A 16,941-nucleotide genomic window follows, 5' to 3' on the forward strand; every position below is an offset into this window, starting at 1 on the left:
TCTCTCTACTCCATTTAAAGCAACTGGGAACAAACCTTTCATTACCCCATTTTTCCTCAGGGATATTCTGAAACTCCTGGGAAAATGGGTTTGCCACCCAAAATTGGATTATTTTTTTCAGGTTGTGATATAGGGCAGGTGACTCATTGTGTGGGAGTGAGGACTTACTGTGTATCAGTGACTAGATAGAACCAGGGAAAGCTTTGTGGCATGGTGAGCTGCTAATGATAAGCAGACTGGGCTAGCACAGTATGTTCTCAAAACTAGGTCCTGAAAGAGTCTTGGCAATCCCCACAGGTTCTTGCACCACACTTAAGAACTCGCTGACTTAGGGACACTTGCCCAGCTTTTCCCCATAGCCTGACCTGGGTAGATACTGTGGCTTCATTCTGTCCCTAGTACCTCCATGTTGCTTGGCATGTGATAGGCACTCAGTAAATGTTTGAATGAATTAGTCAACAAAGAGAGTTATTTTCTTTTTTTTTTTTTTTTGGTGATGGAGTTTCGCTGTTGCTACCCAGACTGGAGTGCAATGGCACGATCTCGGCTCACCGCAACGTCCGCCTCCTGGGTTCAAGCAATTCTGCCTCAGCCTCCCGAGTAGCTGGGACCACAGGCACGCACCGCCATGCCCAGCTAATTTTTGTATTTTTAGTAGAGACGGGGTTTCACCTTGTTGACCAGGATGGTCTCGATCTCTTGACTTCGTGATCCACCCACCTCGGCCTCCCAAAGTGCTGGGATTATAGGCGTGAGCCACCACGCCCGGCCCAAAGAGAGTTATTTTCTTGTGAGCTAAGTAGTTAGGTGGTAGGAAGAGATTGCTTTCATTTGGCACTTATCTTTGTAATTTTCTTTATAATTTTCTGGAAGAGAAAATTAAGGAGGTTGTCCTTAACCGGTTGATAGTCCAAGATAGATACTATCATGAGTGAGCAAGCAAAAAATCAAAGCGGCTACTCCCAGTGTCTAACATCAGTTATTTCTGAGGCACTGTAGTCAAGCCCAGGGAGGGTGTACTGGGAGGGTAAATAGCTCTAGACAGAGCATAGGAACCAGTGTGTTCCTCCCTGCAGAGAGTGGGTCCTGAAGAGCAGCATCCTCATTGCCATGGCTGTTTACACGTACCTCCGCCTCATCGTGGACCACCATGGGACCGCCCAGCTCCAGGCCCTTCGGCAGAAGGAAGTAGACTTCTGCATCTCACTTCTTCGGGAACGGGTGAGGGAAAAGGATAAAAACAGTGTGGGGAAGTGAAACTCTGAGATTTATGCAGTGGAGTCAGAAATGCCTTGTTAGAGATGGAGGTGTATCAAGATGTGGTGGTTTCCATCATTTGTCAACAGATGAGGGTAGAAAAGAGGGGGAGTTAGTGTGGAATGTTTCTAATTCCTAGAAATGCTACTACCTGTTAAGCTGGCATTCTTGGGATTTCCCTGGTCAGCCTCAAGGATACTGTTGTATACCACAGACATAAGCTGTCCTTGTGTGCTTACCATGACATGATCCCCCCACCTACTGTCCTGGATAATTCCCATGGTCTAGTGGGATTATGAATTATCCTCTCTCAGACCTCCCATGTGGCAATTAAAATTTTTTTTTTTAACTTTTTATTTTTGTAGATAGTGGGTCTTGCTTTGTTGCCCAGGCTGGTCTTGAACTCCTGGCCTCAAGCAATCCTCCTGCCTCAGCCTCCCAAAATGTTGGGATTACAGGCATGAGCTGCTGTGCCTAGCCTAAAATTAATGTTAGATAAAACGTTAAAATTCACTCCTCTAGTTGTATTAGCTACATGTTGCTAATGGATTTCATTTAGAGTACACAGATGCAGCCATTTCTACTACCACAGAATTGGACCCATAGAATTAGATACTGCAGAATTTTGTTAGACAAAATGAGTTTGAGGTTAGGGTTTCTGGGGCTCAACTTGCCAGTTACATCCTTTTAAAACTTCAGTATTCCTTGAACTGGATTGAAACAGTTCTGGGTGGAGAGGGAAGTAAGTTAATGTGAAAGCCAGCAGGGCTTCAGCACTTCCCAGTAACCTCTCATCCTTGTTATCAGTCCCCAGCTTCCAGCTCTCTTCCCCTGACAGCTAGGGGCCAATCCTTTGGTTCCAGAAGAAATCATATAGTCTCTTCAACCCTCTTTCCTTCCCTCCCTAGAACATGTTGTTCCTTTGTCCTCCCTCCAGCAGGTAAACAATCCATGTTTTTATTCTCTTTCCTGTCCCCAACTTCCTCTTCCCTATCAAGTTCATGGAATGTCTGATGATCGGTCGGGATCTCGTAAGACTACTTCAGAATGTTGCTAGGATACCAGAATTTGAACTGCTGTGGAAAGATATTATCCATAATCCTCAGGCCTTGAGTCCTCAGTTCACAGGTAAGTAGGGTCTTAGGCATCCTGTCCTTTAGAGCTGGGAGTTCAATGTGTATATCTTGCTTGAATCAAGAAGGTAGGTAGAGGTTGGTGGGTAGGAGAGTCTTTGGTGGTCAGATTTAGGAAGCTTGGGACAGGGCAGGCTTTGCCAAATACAACTGGGAATGGCAGAGGTACAGAACAATTCATGTAGTTCCTAGATAGCCCCTACTTGGCTTTTATAGACTCCAGCTGTTACATTACTAGTAAGAAAAAAGTGAGGTCCAGTACAGTGGCTCACACCTGTAATCCCAGCACTTTGGGTGACCGAGGTGGGTGGATCACGAGGTCAGGAGATTGAGACCATTCTGGCTAACACGGTGAAACCCAATCTTGACTAAAAATATAAAAATTAGCTAGGTATGCACCTGTAGTCCCAGCTACTTGGGAGCATGAGGCAAGAGAATCGCTTGAACCTGGGAGATGGAGGTTGCAGTGAGCCGAGATTGCACCACTACACTCCAGCCTGGGAAACAGACTGAGACTCCATCTTAAAAAAAAAAAAAAAAAAGAAGAAGAAAAAGAAAAAAGTGAGACAGAGAACTGTAGTCCTCCTCCTCACTTTCCGGCAGCTCATTGGCTCAGGAGGTGAGCCAGTGACCAGTGTTCAGCTTCCCGGAGTCTAGCAGCAGAGTCAGAGGTCAGCTCGTGAGACTGAGTCAGTAAAGAGGCTGGAAGTTGTTCTGTAAGAGAAGGCCCCTCCCTGGAAACAGTCTTGCCTTGGATTCCAAAGATCCAGCTTGGGCAAAATCCACTTTGGAGGAGGGAGTCTCTGTGTGCCCTCCCCCTGACAGGGTCCCTTTTATATCTCTTTCCCTTTCCCAGGGTCCTGCTGTAGTCTGAAAAATAACTGTACGGCTTTGCTCCTCACCCCACCTCAACACATATGTACTTGTGATCGTGTGCGCACCCCCTCCCCCTACACATACACAGGCACGCAGAAAGCAGTTGAGAGTCACCTGCACACACTGAAAGCAGTTGTGCGTACCCCTCCCCCTCCACACACACACACTCTGAAAGCAGTTGTGTGTACCCCATCCCCCTACACACATACTGAAAGCAGTTGTACACACCCCCTCCCCTACACACACACACACACTCTGAAAGCAGTTGTGCGTACCCTATCCCCCTACACACACACACTGAAAGCAGTTGTACACACCCCCTCCCCCTACACACACACACACACACTCTGAAAGCAGTTGTACACACCCCCTCCCCCTACACACACACACACACTCTGAAAGCAGTTGTGTGTACCCCATCCCCCTACACACACACTGAAAGCAGTTGTACACACCCCTCCCCCTACACACACACACACACACACTCTGAAAGCAGTTGTGCGTACCCTATCCCCCTACACACACACACACTGAAAGCAGTTGTACACACCCCCTCCCCTACACACACACACTCTGAAAGCAGTTGTGCGTACCCTATCCCCCTACACACACACACTGAAAGCAGTTGTACACACCCCCTCCCCCTACACACACACACTGAAAGCAGTTGTGCGTTCCCTATCCCCCTACACACACTGAAAGCAGTTGTACACACCCCCTCCCCCTACACACACACACTGAAAGCAGTTGTGTGTACCCCATCCCCCTACACACACACTGAAAGCAGTTGTACACACCCCTCCCCCTACACACACACACTCTGAAAGCAGTTGTGCATACCCTATCCCCCTACACACACACACTGAAAGCAGTTGTACACACCCCCTCCCCACACACACACACACACACACACACTGAAAGCAGTTGTGCGTACCCTATCCCCCAACACACACACTGAAAGCAGTTGTACACACCCCCTCCCCCTACACACACACACACACACACACACTCTGAAAGCAGTTGTGCATACCCTATCCCCCTACACACACACACTGAAAGCAGTTGTACACACCCCCTCCCCCTACACACACACACACACACACACACACACACTCTGAAAGCAGTTGTCCAGGACCTGGGAAGTCAGGAAAGAAGAGAGGAAAGTGCTGGAAATTGTAGTACTCTTATATTGAACATATATTTTGTTGCTTTACATGCCTCCACTGTGTTAGACAAACATATGCTACCTCATTTAATCTTCTGGACAGCCGTATGAGTATTTTAGTTTCTACATTTATACATAAAGAAACAGGTTTAAGGAGATTAAGTAATTTGCCCAAAGCTATACAGCTGGTAGGTTAGGTGACAGAGGCAGGATCTGGATATAGGTCTTTTTTTTTTTTTTTTTGAGATGGAGTCTTGCTCTGTTGCTCAGGCTGGATTACAATGGCTCGATCTCAACTCACTGCAACCTCTGCCTCCTAGGTTCAAGTGATTCTCCCGCCTCAGCCTCTCCAGTAGCTGGGATTACAGGTACCGCCATGTGCCTGGCTAACTTTTGTATTTTTGCAGAGATGGAGTTTCACCATGTTGTCCAGGCTGGTCTTGAACTCCTGACCTTAGGTGATCTACCCACCTTCCTTTTTTTTTTTTTTTTTTTTGAGACGGAGTTTCCCTCCTGTTACCCAGGCTGGAGTACAATGGCGCGATCTCAGCTCACCACAACCTCTGCCTCCTGGGTTCAGGCAATTCTCCTGCCTCAGCCTCCCAAGTAGCTGGGATTACAGGCGCACGCCACCATGCCCAGCTAATTTTCTGTATTTTTAGTAGAGACCGGGTTTCACCATGTTGACTAGGATGGTCTCGATCTCTTGACCTCGTGATTCACCCACCTCGGCCTCCCAAAGTGCTGGGATTACAGGCTTGAGCCACTGCGCCCGGCCTTTTTTTTTTTTTTTTTTTTTTTTAAGATGAGGTGTCACCATATTGCCAAGACTGGTCTTGAACTCCTAGGCTCAAGGGATCCACCTGCCTCAGCCTCCCAAAGTGCTAGGATTACAGGTGTGAGCCACCATGCCTGGCCTTTAAAATTAGTTTTGTTCTCTCATGTGAGGCAGGTAATATGCTGATAGTAACAAGGTTTGAGGGAGGCACATCTCATGCATGAGTGTGAAAAACCAATAATCATGCTTATGAACTACAAAAGGATCTGGATCCACGTGTTTCTGACTCCAGGGCTCATGCTCATGCCACACATCACATTGATTCCAGGACCCAAGGATGGGACCATCAGGAGCAGGAAGATCAGCTGGGGATTCCCATATTTCTTCCTTAACTTTCCCATCTGTTGCCAGTGGGAATCATGTGGGTAGGAGGCTCTGGAAGCCCAGCAGAAGACAGGAAGCAATATAGCTGGGTCCTGGGGATAGTGGTTGGTTGGAGCAGAACACATCAGTCCTGGTTGGAATCCCCACCTGTGCTTGACCTCCCTTGGTCTTTGTCTTGGAATTTCCCTGTGAGCAAGACCACATCAGTATCTGGCCCAGGTTCCTAACCTGCCTTTCATTCTTTCTGGTCTCAGGCTTCCTCTATTCTCTTTCCTTCTGCATTTGATTCAGGTATCCTACAGCTTCTTCAGTCAAGAACATCCCGAAAATTCCTAGCATGTCGTCTCACCCCAGACATGGAGACTAAACTCCTCTTCATGACATCCCGGGTAAGCTAACCTGTTGCAGCAAGAGAAGAGATCACACGCTGATTGGACTTCTTGCTTCAGTCTGTGGAGCCATTACCATTGATTACTAATCAGTAGAATGGTGGCTAAATGATTTTACCTGATCTACCTGGCTGCTGACTTCTTTGTCCTTTATTCATTCTATACTACACATTGGGCATGGTGCTAAGACTTGAGGGTACAGTGTTGAATAAGAGAAATACAGTTCAAGTTCTTGTGACACTTTTAGTCTATCTAAAGCAGTCACTAAACCAATAATTGTATAGAAATGCTAATAACATTTGCAAGTGTGAAATGTTCTATAAAGCGGAGAGTGAAAGTGTTCATTCTGAAAAATCCATGATTGCTCCAGGAGAACCATGAGGTGTCAGCTAACTGAATAATGGCAGAATTACTTGAGTATGTTAAAGATGTAGCTTCCTGGATCCTACTCTCCCAGATAATTTGATTGAGGAATCTGTGTTTTGTTTTGAGACGGAGTCTTGCTCTGTTGCCCAGGCTGGAGTACAGTGGTGTGATCTGGGCTCACTGCAACCTCCACCTCCTGGGTTCAAGTGATTTTCCTGCCTCAGTCTCCCAAGTAGCTGGGACTACAGGTGCATGCCACCACGCCCAGCTAATTTTTTGTATTTTTAGTAGAGATGGGGTTTCTCTATGTTAGCTAGGGTGGTCTCCAACTCCTGACCTCGTGATCCGCCCACATTGGCCTCCCAAAGGGCTGGGTTTACAGGAGTGAGCCACCGCGCCCGGCCAGGAATCTGCGTTTTTAGCAGACTTCTCATGTCATTCCTCTGTGGCCAGTCTGGCTGTCAGGAACTGCTGCCCTAATCAGCTTTCCTAAGTCACCCAGAACTTCCCAGGTCTGTGTTGTACTCTGTGGTAGCCACCAGCCATGTGTTGCAATTTAACTTGAAGTTAGTTTGCAGGACTAGGTATGATAAAAATTCTTGGCCAGATACAGTGGCTCATATCTGTAATCCCAGCACTTTGGGAGGCTGAGGTGGGCAGATCACTTGAGATCAGGAGTTCAAGACCAGCCTGGCCAACATGGTAAAACCCCATCTCTACTAACAATACAAAAATTTAGCTGGGTGTGGTGGTGCATATCTTTTTTTTTTTTTTTTTTTTTTGGAGACCGAGTTTCGCTCTTGTTACCCAGGCTGGAGTGCAATGGTGCGATCTCGGCTCACCGCAACCTCCGCCTCCTGGGTTCAGGCAATTCTCCTACCTCAGCCTCCCAAGTAGCTGGGATTACAGGCACGCACCACCATGCCCAGTTAATTTTTTGTATTTTGAGTAGAGACGGGGTTTCGCCATGTTGACCAGGATGGTCTTGATCTCTTGACCTCGTGATCCACCCGCCTCGGCCTCCCAAAGTGCTGGGATTACAGGATTGAGCCACTGCGCCCAGCCGGTGGTGCATATCTATAATCCCAGCTACTCAGGAGGCTGAGGCAGGAGAATTGCTTGAACCAGAGAGGCCGAGATTGCAGTGAGCCCAGATCACACCACTGCACTTAAGCCTGGGCAACTGAGCGAATATCTGTCTCAAAAAAAAAAAATTCTTAGTTAAAATGAGGTAAAATTAAAAATTCATGGCTGGGTGCTGTGGCTCATGCCTACACTCCCAGCACTTTGGGAGGCTGAGGCTGGCAGGAACACTTGAGGTGAGGAGTTCAAGACCAGCTTGGGCAACATGGTAAAATCCTGTTTCTAACAAAAATACAAAAAAATTAGCCAGGCATGGTAGCATTTGCCTGTAATCCCAGCTACTCAGGAGGCTGACGCAGGAGAATTCACTTGAACCCAGGAGGCGGAGGTTGGAGTGAGCCAAGATCGCGCCATTGCACTCCAGTCAGGGCAACAAGAGTGAAACTCTTTCTCAAAAAACAAATAAAATAAATAATAATAATAATTTGATATCTCAGTTACAATAGCTATATTTCACGTACACAATAGCAGCCATCATTGCAGAAAGTTCTGTTGGATGTTGTTAGTTTAGAGGTAGCTTTTTGTTTGCTTTTTTACCTTTTTGCTCTATCTTGATTGATTTCTTCTGACAGATAGGGGAATATAAGAAGAGGGAAACCAGGTCCTTTTTCTTATTTGGTGTTACTATTTGTGATCATTTAGGCTCTGTTTGAGGAAAACCTTGCCACAAAAGATTTGGAGAGTCTAGGCCTTGGATAATTGTCCTGTTAGGTCAGCAGCAGGAAATTCTCAGTCAGTGTTGAGCGGTGAACAGGCCCAGCTCTTACTCTTGAAGAACATTCCTTGCTGTTCACTAGTGGCTCAAGAAAATGAGAAAAGATTATACTTCTGACTGGAGAATCAGTGACCAGTACAAGGAATAAAGAGCCAGAAATGGACTGAAGTTGCAGTTGTAAATGTAGCCTGAGGTCAGTGGCAAAAATGAATGTAACATTCATTGCAGGGCAAGCTAAAAATTGTCAGCGTTTTTTTTTTAATCAAGAAGTCCTAGCTGGGCGCGGTGGCTCACGCATGTAATCCTAACACTTTGGGAGGCTAAGGTGGGTGGATCACCTGAGGTCAGGAGTTCAAGACCAGCCTGGCCATCATGGTGAAACCCCATCTTAAAAAAAAAAAAAAAAAAAAGGCCGGGCATGGTGGCTCAAGCCTGTAGTCGCAGCACTTTGGGAGGCTGAGGCGGGTGGATCACGAGGTCAAGAAATCGAGACCATCCTGGTCAACAAGGTGAAACTCCATCTCTACTAAAAATATAAAAATTTAGCTGGGCATGGTGGTGCATGCCTGTAATCCCAGCTACTCGGGAGGCTGAGGCAGGAGAATTGCCTGAACCCAGGAGGTGGAGGTTGCGGTGAGCCGAGATCGCGCCATTGCACTCCAGCCTGGGTAACAAGAGTGAAACTCCGTCTCAAAAAAAAAAACAAAAGAAAAAGAGAAGTCCTCCCAAAGGAGGGGAGACTTGTAAGACAGTATGAGCTAATGCATAAGATGTGGGAAGAAATGGAGATCTAGGTCAAATGGTGCTCGTTTTCCTCTGTCCAGGGACCCCACACTGTCTTCTAAGTTTTTCTTAACTTCCTTTTGCCCCAGGTGCGATTTGGTCAACAAAAGCGATACCAAGATTGGTTCCAGCGCCAGTACCTGTCAACTCCAGACAGTCAGTCTCTGCGCTGTGACCTCATTCGCTACATCTGTGGGGTAGTTCACCCTTCTAATGAAGTACTGAGTTCAGATATCTTGCCCCGGTGGGCCATCATTGGTTGGCTCCTGACAACGTGCACGGTGAGGGCAAAAGATATTGGGTGGTGAAGGGTGCCTCTTCCATAGTGTTCCCCGTATTTCCATTCTTCTTCCTGACTCCAGGGCCACCTGACCCCTGAAGGACCCTTCTTTTACTCTGATCCTCCTGAGTGTCTCAGCCTTCTGCTCCACTTCCCTCTGTGTCTCTAGAAATTTACTTAAACTTATTATTTTCCATCTGGCTTTGAGATTGAACAGGTTCTTCTCCCTCGTACTGCCAATCCCCAAAAGCTGGAGTTTCTGGAACATCCCCGCCTTTTTCATTTTTGCCTCCAGAAACCATATACAACTATTCCTCTGAATTGGTCCTTTCTCAGATCCACAGCTTGCATTCTTTAGACCCTCACCGCTGTGCCTTTTTGGCATCAGCTTTGGCTACTTCCCTTCTGTAAATACAGTGAATTGTAGTGGAGGCATTTCCTTTCAAGTGTTTTCTTCCCTGAGCCTAGGGTGGGAAACTATCTATTCTCTGGCATCTGGCTGCCCCCTGACCTCTTCTGACAGGGCTCCTCCCTCATTTGACTGGGTCCTTGGAATGTGCTGATTCAGATATGACAACAGGCTGTTCCTTGGGGGGTGGGGGTCTCTTCTTCAGGAATGTGCCTGGAGAGCCCAGCAAGGGCAGCCAAGGGGTGCTAGTCTGACTGTTGCCTCAGTTCGGGGGTGATGAGTGGACTTCTGAATCCAAGCATTCTCCCTTATGGGAATCAGATATATGTACTGCTGGATGTATTAAGAACCCAGGCCTCCTGAGCACGGTGGCTCATGCCTGTAATCCCAGCACTTTGGGAGGTTGCGGTGGGCAGATTGCTTGAGCTCAGGAGTTTGAAATCATCCTGGGCAACAAGGCAAGACCCTCGTCTCTACAAAAAAAAAATACAAAAATTCGCCAAGTGTGGTAGTAGTATGTGCCTGTAGTTCCAGGCTTAGGTGAGAGGACTGCTTGAACCTGGGAGGTGGGGATTACATTGAGCTGAGATCCTGCCCATGCACTCCAGCCTGGGTGACAGAGGCAGGTCCTGCCTCAACAACAAAAAGAAAAGAACCCAGGCCTGGCCAGGCATGGTGGCTCACACCTGTAATCTAGCACATCAGGAGGCTGAGGCAGGAGGATCACTTGAGCCCAGAGGTTCAAGACCAGCAACATGGCAAAACCCTATCTCTACCAGCAAAAAAAAAAAAAAAAAAAGCTGGGCATGGTGTGTGGTGGTGTGCACCTGTAGTCCCTAGTCCCAGCTACCCAGGAGGCTGAGGTGGGAGGATAACTGGAGCCTAAGAGGTCAAGGCTGCAGTGAGCCATGATCAGCCACTGCACCCCAGCTTGGGTGACATGGTAAGACCCTCATCTGTACAAAAAAATATAAAAATTAGCCAGATAAGGTGGTGCGTGCCTGTAGTCCCAGGGTGAGGTGAGAGGATCTCTTGAGCCTGGGAGGTGGAGGTTGCAGTGAGCTGGGATAGTGCCACTGCACTCCAGCGTGGGCAACAGAGCAAGACCCTATTGGCAAAAAAAAAAAAAAGGAAAAGAAAAAAGGGTTTCGGGGCACCTGGCCCAATTTCTGTCCTCTTGGTTAAGACCACAGAGTATTCACTCATACACCACACAAGTTACTCCAGTGTTCCTCAGGGTGAGAGTTCCACCCTGTTTCACTAGGAACTGAATTTCATAGATGGAGCAGCCAAGTGGGTCCTGGAATCTGTCTTGGGACTGAAATGGAGGGAATTGATTAATGAAACTAGCCCTTTGTTTCTCTTTTTTCCAGTCAAATGTCGCTGCCTCCAATGCCAAGCTGGCTTTGTTTTACGACTGGCTGTTCTTTAGCCCAGACAAGGATAGCATTATGAACATAGGTATGTGGCCAAAACCAGGCAGCTCCATTTCCCCACCCTGAAGCCCCCACTGCCTTGTCTTAGTGATAGCAGTCATAAATCTCAGGGCACCGTGGAGTGGAGACAGCTTATCTGGGAGCAGCTCTGTTGTTTCTCGTCAGTTTTCCCTTGACCTAAAAGGAGCATTGCTTTGATGAGGCTAAACCATCACTACACCTCCCCCCCCACAGCCTGATGCAGGGGCTTCAGGAGGGGAGGGCCTGGGTAAAGGGAAAGGCTGTACCATGTCCTGCTTTTCCTCTCGTGTTACTTTCCTTTTCCAAGCTGAATGCTGGGGACAAGAAGGGAAATGAGGGCTACAGACTGTTTGGGGGAGCTATCTGCTCTTTGGTCTGCTCAGTGGGGATATAGGGAATAGACATAACACTTACCAGAGCCATTCATATATACTAACATCCCATTTTATGGAGATAAAAACAGGCTAACTTTAGGCTGGCGAGATGGAGCACACCTGTAATTCCAGCTGCTCGGGAGGTTGAGGCACAAGAATTGCTTGAACCCAGGAGGCAGAGGCTGCAGTGAGGCGGGATTGCACCACTGCACTCCAGCCTGGATAACAGAGCAAGACTCTGTCTCAAAAAAAAGAAAAGAAACAGACTGACTGATGTGAGGGGCTCTTTAATTTCACATTCTCCAGAACCAGCCATCCTGGTCATGCACCACTCCATGAAGCCCCACCCAGCCATCACTGCCACACTCCTGGACTTCATGTGCCGCGTAAGTGTTACAGCTCTCTTTTCTCCCGGTGCCTGGATGAGCAGATTTAAGTGTATCTCCCCTAATCTCCCAGTGAATGGGTCTTCTCGGTACCCCTTGACTGAGAGCAGAAGCAGTCATAGGTCCTATCTGCTCTCAGATGGGTCCTGTCCTCCAAGTTAACAAATGCTTCCCTTCCATAATCCGCTGTCTGCAGTTGGATCTTCTCATTTTCTGTGAGGTTTTGCAATCACAGGGATGGTGACTCAAGGTACAATCTGGTTTCCTTGGGGAGCAGCCAGGTTCCTTAAAAGTTTCTCATTTGAGTGGCCTGGAATGATCAACAAGTCCAGTTCTCTCTGCAGCCATACTCCCCAGTGTCCGCTGGTCAAAACCAAAGCAGCTTTTCAGATCGAATTCAGCAGAACCCTCTGGATGGAGTCCTGTGCTCATTTTCTTCTCCTTCTTCCCTTCCAGATCATTCCCAACTTCTATCCACCATTGGAGGGCCATGTGCGGCAGGGTGTCTTTTCCTCCCTCAACCACATTGTGGAAAAACGGGTCTTGGCGTAAGGAATTTGTTGGAGGAAGGAGGTTGTTTTCCCATTTTTCATTTTGGAGATGGAGTCTTGCTTTCTCGCCAGGCTGGAGTGCAGTGGCGTGACCTCGGCTCATTGCAAACTCTACCTCCCAGGTTCAGGCAGTTCTCCTGCCTCAGCCCCTTGAGGACCTGGGATTACAGGCTAACGCCACCATGCCTATCTAATTTTTGTATTTTAGTAGAGGTGGGGTTTCACCATGTTAGCCAAGCTGGTCTCAAACTCCTGACCTCAAGTGAGCCACGTGCCTCAGCCTCTCAGAGTGCTGGGATTACAGGCGTGAGCCACTGCGCCCAGCCATTTTCCCATTTTTCATTAGGTCCAGGCATATCCAGATGTTGCCATAGTACTGCTGGGCCTTTCCTCTGACAAGTGTAAGAAGTATTGGCTCTACCTCAGACTGCTGGGCATATGTCTTCCTGGATCTTAGAGGAATTTCTCTCTCGCCATCATATTACAGAGGTCTTCAAATGCCTTCATGTTCCGTGTTGACCCCCTCCAGGGATCTGAGTATGGCCCAATTATACTGATTGGGCTTGAACCTAGAAATGAGAAGCTCTGGCCAGACTTGGGATGCCAAGGCAGGTGGATCACCTGAGGTTAGGAGTTCGAGACCAGCCTAGCCAACATGATAAAACCCTATCTCTACTAAAAATGCAAAAATTAGCCAGGTGTGATGGTGCACACCTGTAATTCCAGCTACTTGGGAGGCTGAGGCACAAGAATCAGTTGAACCCGGGAAGCAGAGGTTGCAGTGACTGAGCTTATACCACTGCACTCCAGCCTGGGTGGCAAGAGTAATACTCCGCCTCAAAAAAAAAACAAAAGAGGCTGGGCGCGGTGGATCACGCCTGTAATCCCAGCACTTTGGGAGGCCGAGGCGGGTGGATCACGAGGTCAAGAGATTGAGACCATCCTGGTCAACATGGTGAAACCCCGTCTCTACTAAAAATACAAAAAATTAGCTGGGCATGGTGGCGCATGCCTGTAGTCCCAGCTACTCGGGAGGCTGAGGAAGGAGAATTGCTTAAACCCAGGAGGCGGAGGTTGCAGTGAGCCGAGATCATGCCATTGCACTCCAGCCTGGGTAACAAGAGCGAAACTCCGTCTCAAAACAAAAAAACAAGAACAACAAAAAAAAACCAAAATAAGCTCTGATACCTTTATCGTGTTTCCCATTTAGACACCTGGCTCCCCTGTTTGACAACCCTAAGTTGGATAAAGAGCTGCGGGCAATGCTGAGGGAGAAGTTTCCTGAGTTCTGCAGCTCACCCTCCCCACCTGTGGAAGGTATGGGGCCTTCCCATTCTATCACCTGTGTCAAAAGAGGGACAAAACGACAAGGCTCTCAGGCCAGAGCCCTTTTTAGGATGTCCCACACAGTTCACCTCCATGACACTGTCCATCACAGTTTTCCCTTCGTCAGTTTATGTTTTTTGTTCATTTTTGTGTTGTCTGTCTTGATTCTCTTGCTTCATCTAATCTTATCTGACTTGCTCATCTTTCTTGCTCTGTTAACTCTTACTTTTTTCTCTTAGTAACTCTTGCTCAGTAGTTAGAAGGCTTTCATGTGATACAGTATTTTTCTCACTTTCTCACTTTAACTTGCCCATCTCTTCTCTCTTCCCAAACTCTGATGAGAGTTTGTCATGTTGAGTCTCAAACCTTCCTCCCAATTTGACTGCCATCTCCTTACTCACTTTGGTTTGGGATAAGGACCTAAGCCAATTAGTATATTTCAACTTGGTTTTAAAGAGCACTTGGAGGCTGGGCATGGTGGCTCATGCCTGTAATTCCATCACTTTGGGAAGCCAAGGTGGGCAGATCAATTGAGGTCAGGAGTTCAAGACCAGCCTGGCCAACATCGTGAAACTCTGTCTCTACAAAAAAACTTGCCAGGCATGGTGGCAGGCGCCTGTAGTCCCATCTACTCAGGAGGCTGAGACATGAGAATTGCGAGAACCCAGGACGCGGAGGTTGCAGTGAACTGAGATGGCGCCACTGCACTTTAGCTTAGGCGACAGAGTGAGACTCACACTTGGGACTGTCCCTGGTCTTACTCCAGTTACCAGTCCTAATGAACTGAGCATAGAGGAGTCATGTCCTGTGTTCTTATTCCTGGCCACATCCCTCTGCAGGTCATGGAGGGTTATGAGGATAAGAGGTTTGTCCTTCCAGGGTCAGTATTCCATTTAGGTCATAAACACCTTATTCTCTCACTTGCCCTCCATTTTCCCTTCCTAGAAGCATGGGGCATGTTACAGAACACAAGAGGCCATCAAATGCCTTATCTCTTTTTACCCCCAAGTCAAAATTGAGGAGCCGGTTTCCATGGAGATGGACAACCATATGTCGGATAAGGATGAGAGTTGCTACGACAATGCAGAGGCAGCCTTCAGTGACGATGAAGAGGATCTCAACAGCAAAGGTGAGGCTATTAGCAAAGGCCAGTTCAGGGTTGTGTCAGCCCTGAGGACCAGTTCCCAGAAGCAGCCTCTCTGCAATCTTCCTGTCACCCTTATTCCTGTGAGTTAAAGTTTTGTTCACAGGGTGTCTGGATGAGACTCCAGAGTGCAGAGCCCTGCACTTAACACTCAAGGCAGGAAGGAAAAAAGAAGTGGTTCCTGCCCTTGTTTGCTTGTAAGAACTAGCACATGTGCACATTCAGGGAGATGCTTGAGACACTCACACAGCACTGAGGAAACAGGTGCACACTTAGGGCATGTGACGAAGGGATAGGTGGCTGAGGGGACTGTCTCTGTTGCTGGCATCTAGGCAGACTAACTTCCTTCCCAAATCACCCCTTAGGAAAGAAGAGAGAGTTTCGCTTCCACCCTATCAAGGAGACAGTTGTGGAGGAGCCAGTTGATATCACCCCTTACCTTGACCAGCTGGATGAGTCCCTGAGGGACAAAGTGCTCCAGCTACAGAAGGGGAGGTAGGTACAGACCCTGTTCACAGCCTCAGGAGGTTCAGCCCCAGGCTGGACCTGGTGCTTAACGGGTGTAGCAGGAGATGAAGTTGGAGGAAACATGACGGGAGTATGTGGAGGGTAGCTGAAGCTTCATGAGCGAGTTCTTCCACTATTTACATTGGAGAGTATGGGCTGGGAGTGGGGCAGTCCATTCCCTAACACCTTGAGTTCCTACTCCACAGATTCTTGGGAGAAGAGCCTCTGAGAACCAAAGCAGGATTGATGGGGACTTTCCTTTTCTTTGGGCCGCTGCCCAGAGAGCAGCAAATTCTGCCCTAAAACCTCCTCCACCCTAGCTGGGATTTTACACAGAGCTACTCTGTTTTGTCTCTTTGCATGTGAGTGTGCTTGTGCACTGTTCTGGGTGTGTGTCCTGCCCTCTGCTATCATTTATGTCCCTGGGATTTCCTCTCGCTTCTGTCCTGCAGTGATACGGAGGCCCAGTGTGAGGTCATGCAGGAAATTGTGGACCAGGTCCTGGAGGTGAGGAGGAACCCAACCCCTTAGGGAGGAAGCAGCCTAGCCTGCTTAGCTTACAATTCTCCCAGGGAAGCCAACTCCCTTCTTCCCTCCCCCAGATGAGTCCCTCTTATAGTGGGGAGGGGAGCTTGCTGATACTGGAGGTGGAAGCAGATGAGTTCCAAGATTGGGATTGTGGGAACAGGAGGGCTTGAGTGTAGGTAGTGATTCTCCCTCCCTTGTCTCATCACCCAGGAAGACTTTGACTCCGAGCAGCTGTCTGTCCTTGCTTCCTGCCTACAGGAACTCTTCAAAGCCCACTTTCGAGGAGAGGTCCTGCCTGAGGAGATTACTGAGGAGTAAGGCTCATCTTCCCTCACTCCTGAGTCTCAGGAGCCAGAGGGTGTTCTTACAGCTTGAGTCCAAGAAGTCCCTTACTGTGGACTTGAGAAAAATCTGTTCACTTGGTGTTTTTATTCTCACATGTACCGACTTATTTAAATAAAGGCTTATTTTTGCCTGCTGAACACTGTGTACTGGGGAGGTGGACTAACATCCCCTCCCCATGCTTCTAGCTCCTGCTGCTAGGCCCAGTAACTCTAATTTGCTGAATCTGGTGGGATTGGACCCTGGCCTGGAGCCTCTCTCTGAAGGGCAAGAGTGTGGTCCCATATTAAGAACCTGTTTTCTGTTACCAAGCCTATGGAGCAGCAGGCTGGCATCTAGCTTCCAGCTGGTCCTCCATAGCTGCCTGCACTCCACCTCACCCACTTACATGGACTCTCAAATATAACCCTCTTCTTGTAGGTCCCTGGAGGAGTCTGTAGGAAAGCCTCTGTACCTAATATTTAGGTAAGCAGTGCCGCTGTAGGAGACACTCTCTGTCCTCCATCCTCTTTGACAGCACACGCTTGTGCTACTGTCCTGGGGTAATGGGACTCCCTTTCTGGGGAGGAGGACATATGCTATGAGCAGAGACAGCCCATGCCACCTGAGAGACTCCATGGGAGAATCTGCTCTGGGTAAAGCTCTGTT

General features: G+C 48.1%; 1 protein-coding gene and 1 non-coding gene across 2 annotated transcripts in view; one reads left to right on the forward strand and one right to left on the reverse strand.

Annotated features, from left to right (window-relative positions):
- The window catches only part of INTS3 (integrator complex subunit 3), a 49,675-nt gene that overhangs the window by 22,742 nt on the left and 9,992 nt on the right, over nt 1-16,941 (forward strand). The window contains exons 7-19 of the mRNA XM_002759997.7: nt 1,077-1,221; nt 2,256-2,385; nt 5,885-5,982; nt 9,079-9,270; nt 11,052-11,139; nt 11,816-11,895; nt 12,352-12,443; nt 13,657-13,763; nt 14,782-14,901; nt 15,282-15,411; nt 15,876-15,930; nt 16,162-16,265; nt 16,714-16,758. Coding sequence (XP_002760043.1) covers nt 1,077-1,221; nt 2,256-2,385; nt 5,885-5,982; nt 9,079-9,270; nt 11,052-11,139; nt 11,816-11,895; nt 12,352-12,443; nt 13,657-13,763; nt 14,782-14,901; nt 15,282-15,411; nt 15,876-15,930; nt 16,162-16,265; nt 16,714-16,758 — 1,386 coding nt within the window. The remainder of the gene's footprint in view (nt 1-1,076; nt 1,222-2,255; nt 2,386-5,884; nt 5,983-9,078; nt 9,271-11,051; nt 11,140-11,815; nt 11,896-12,351; nt 12,444-13,656; nt 13,764-14,781; nt 14,902-15,281; nt 15,412-15,875; nt 15,931-16,161; nt 16,266-16,713; nt 16,759-16,941) is intronic.
- Nucleotides 5,374-5,475, reverse strand: LOC118149364 (small nucleolar RNA U13). The gene has a single exon (XR_004736746.2). It is a non-coding gene; the product is annotated as a small nucleolar RNA U13 (small nucleolar RNA).

This window comes from Callithrix jacchus, chromosome 18, assembly GCF_049354715.1.
Source record: "Callithrix jacchus isolate 240 chromosome 18, calJac240_pri, whole genome shotgun sequence".
NCBI lineage: Eukaryota > Metazoa > Chordata > Mammalia > Primates > Cebidae > Callithrix > Callithrix jacchus.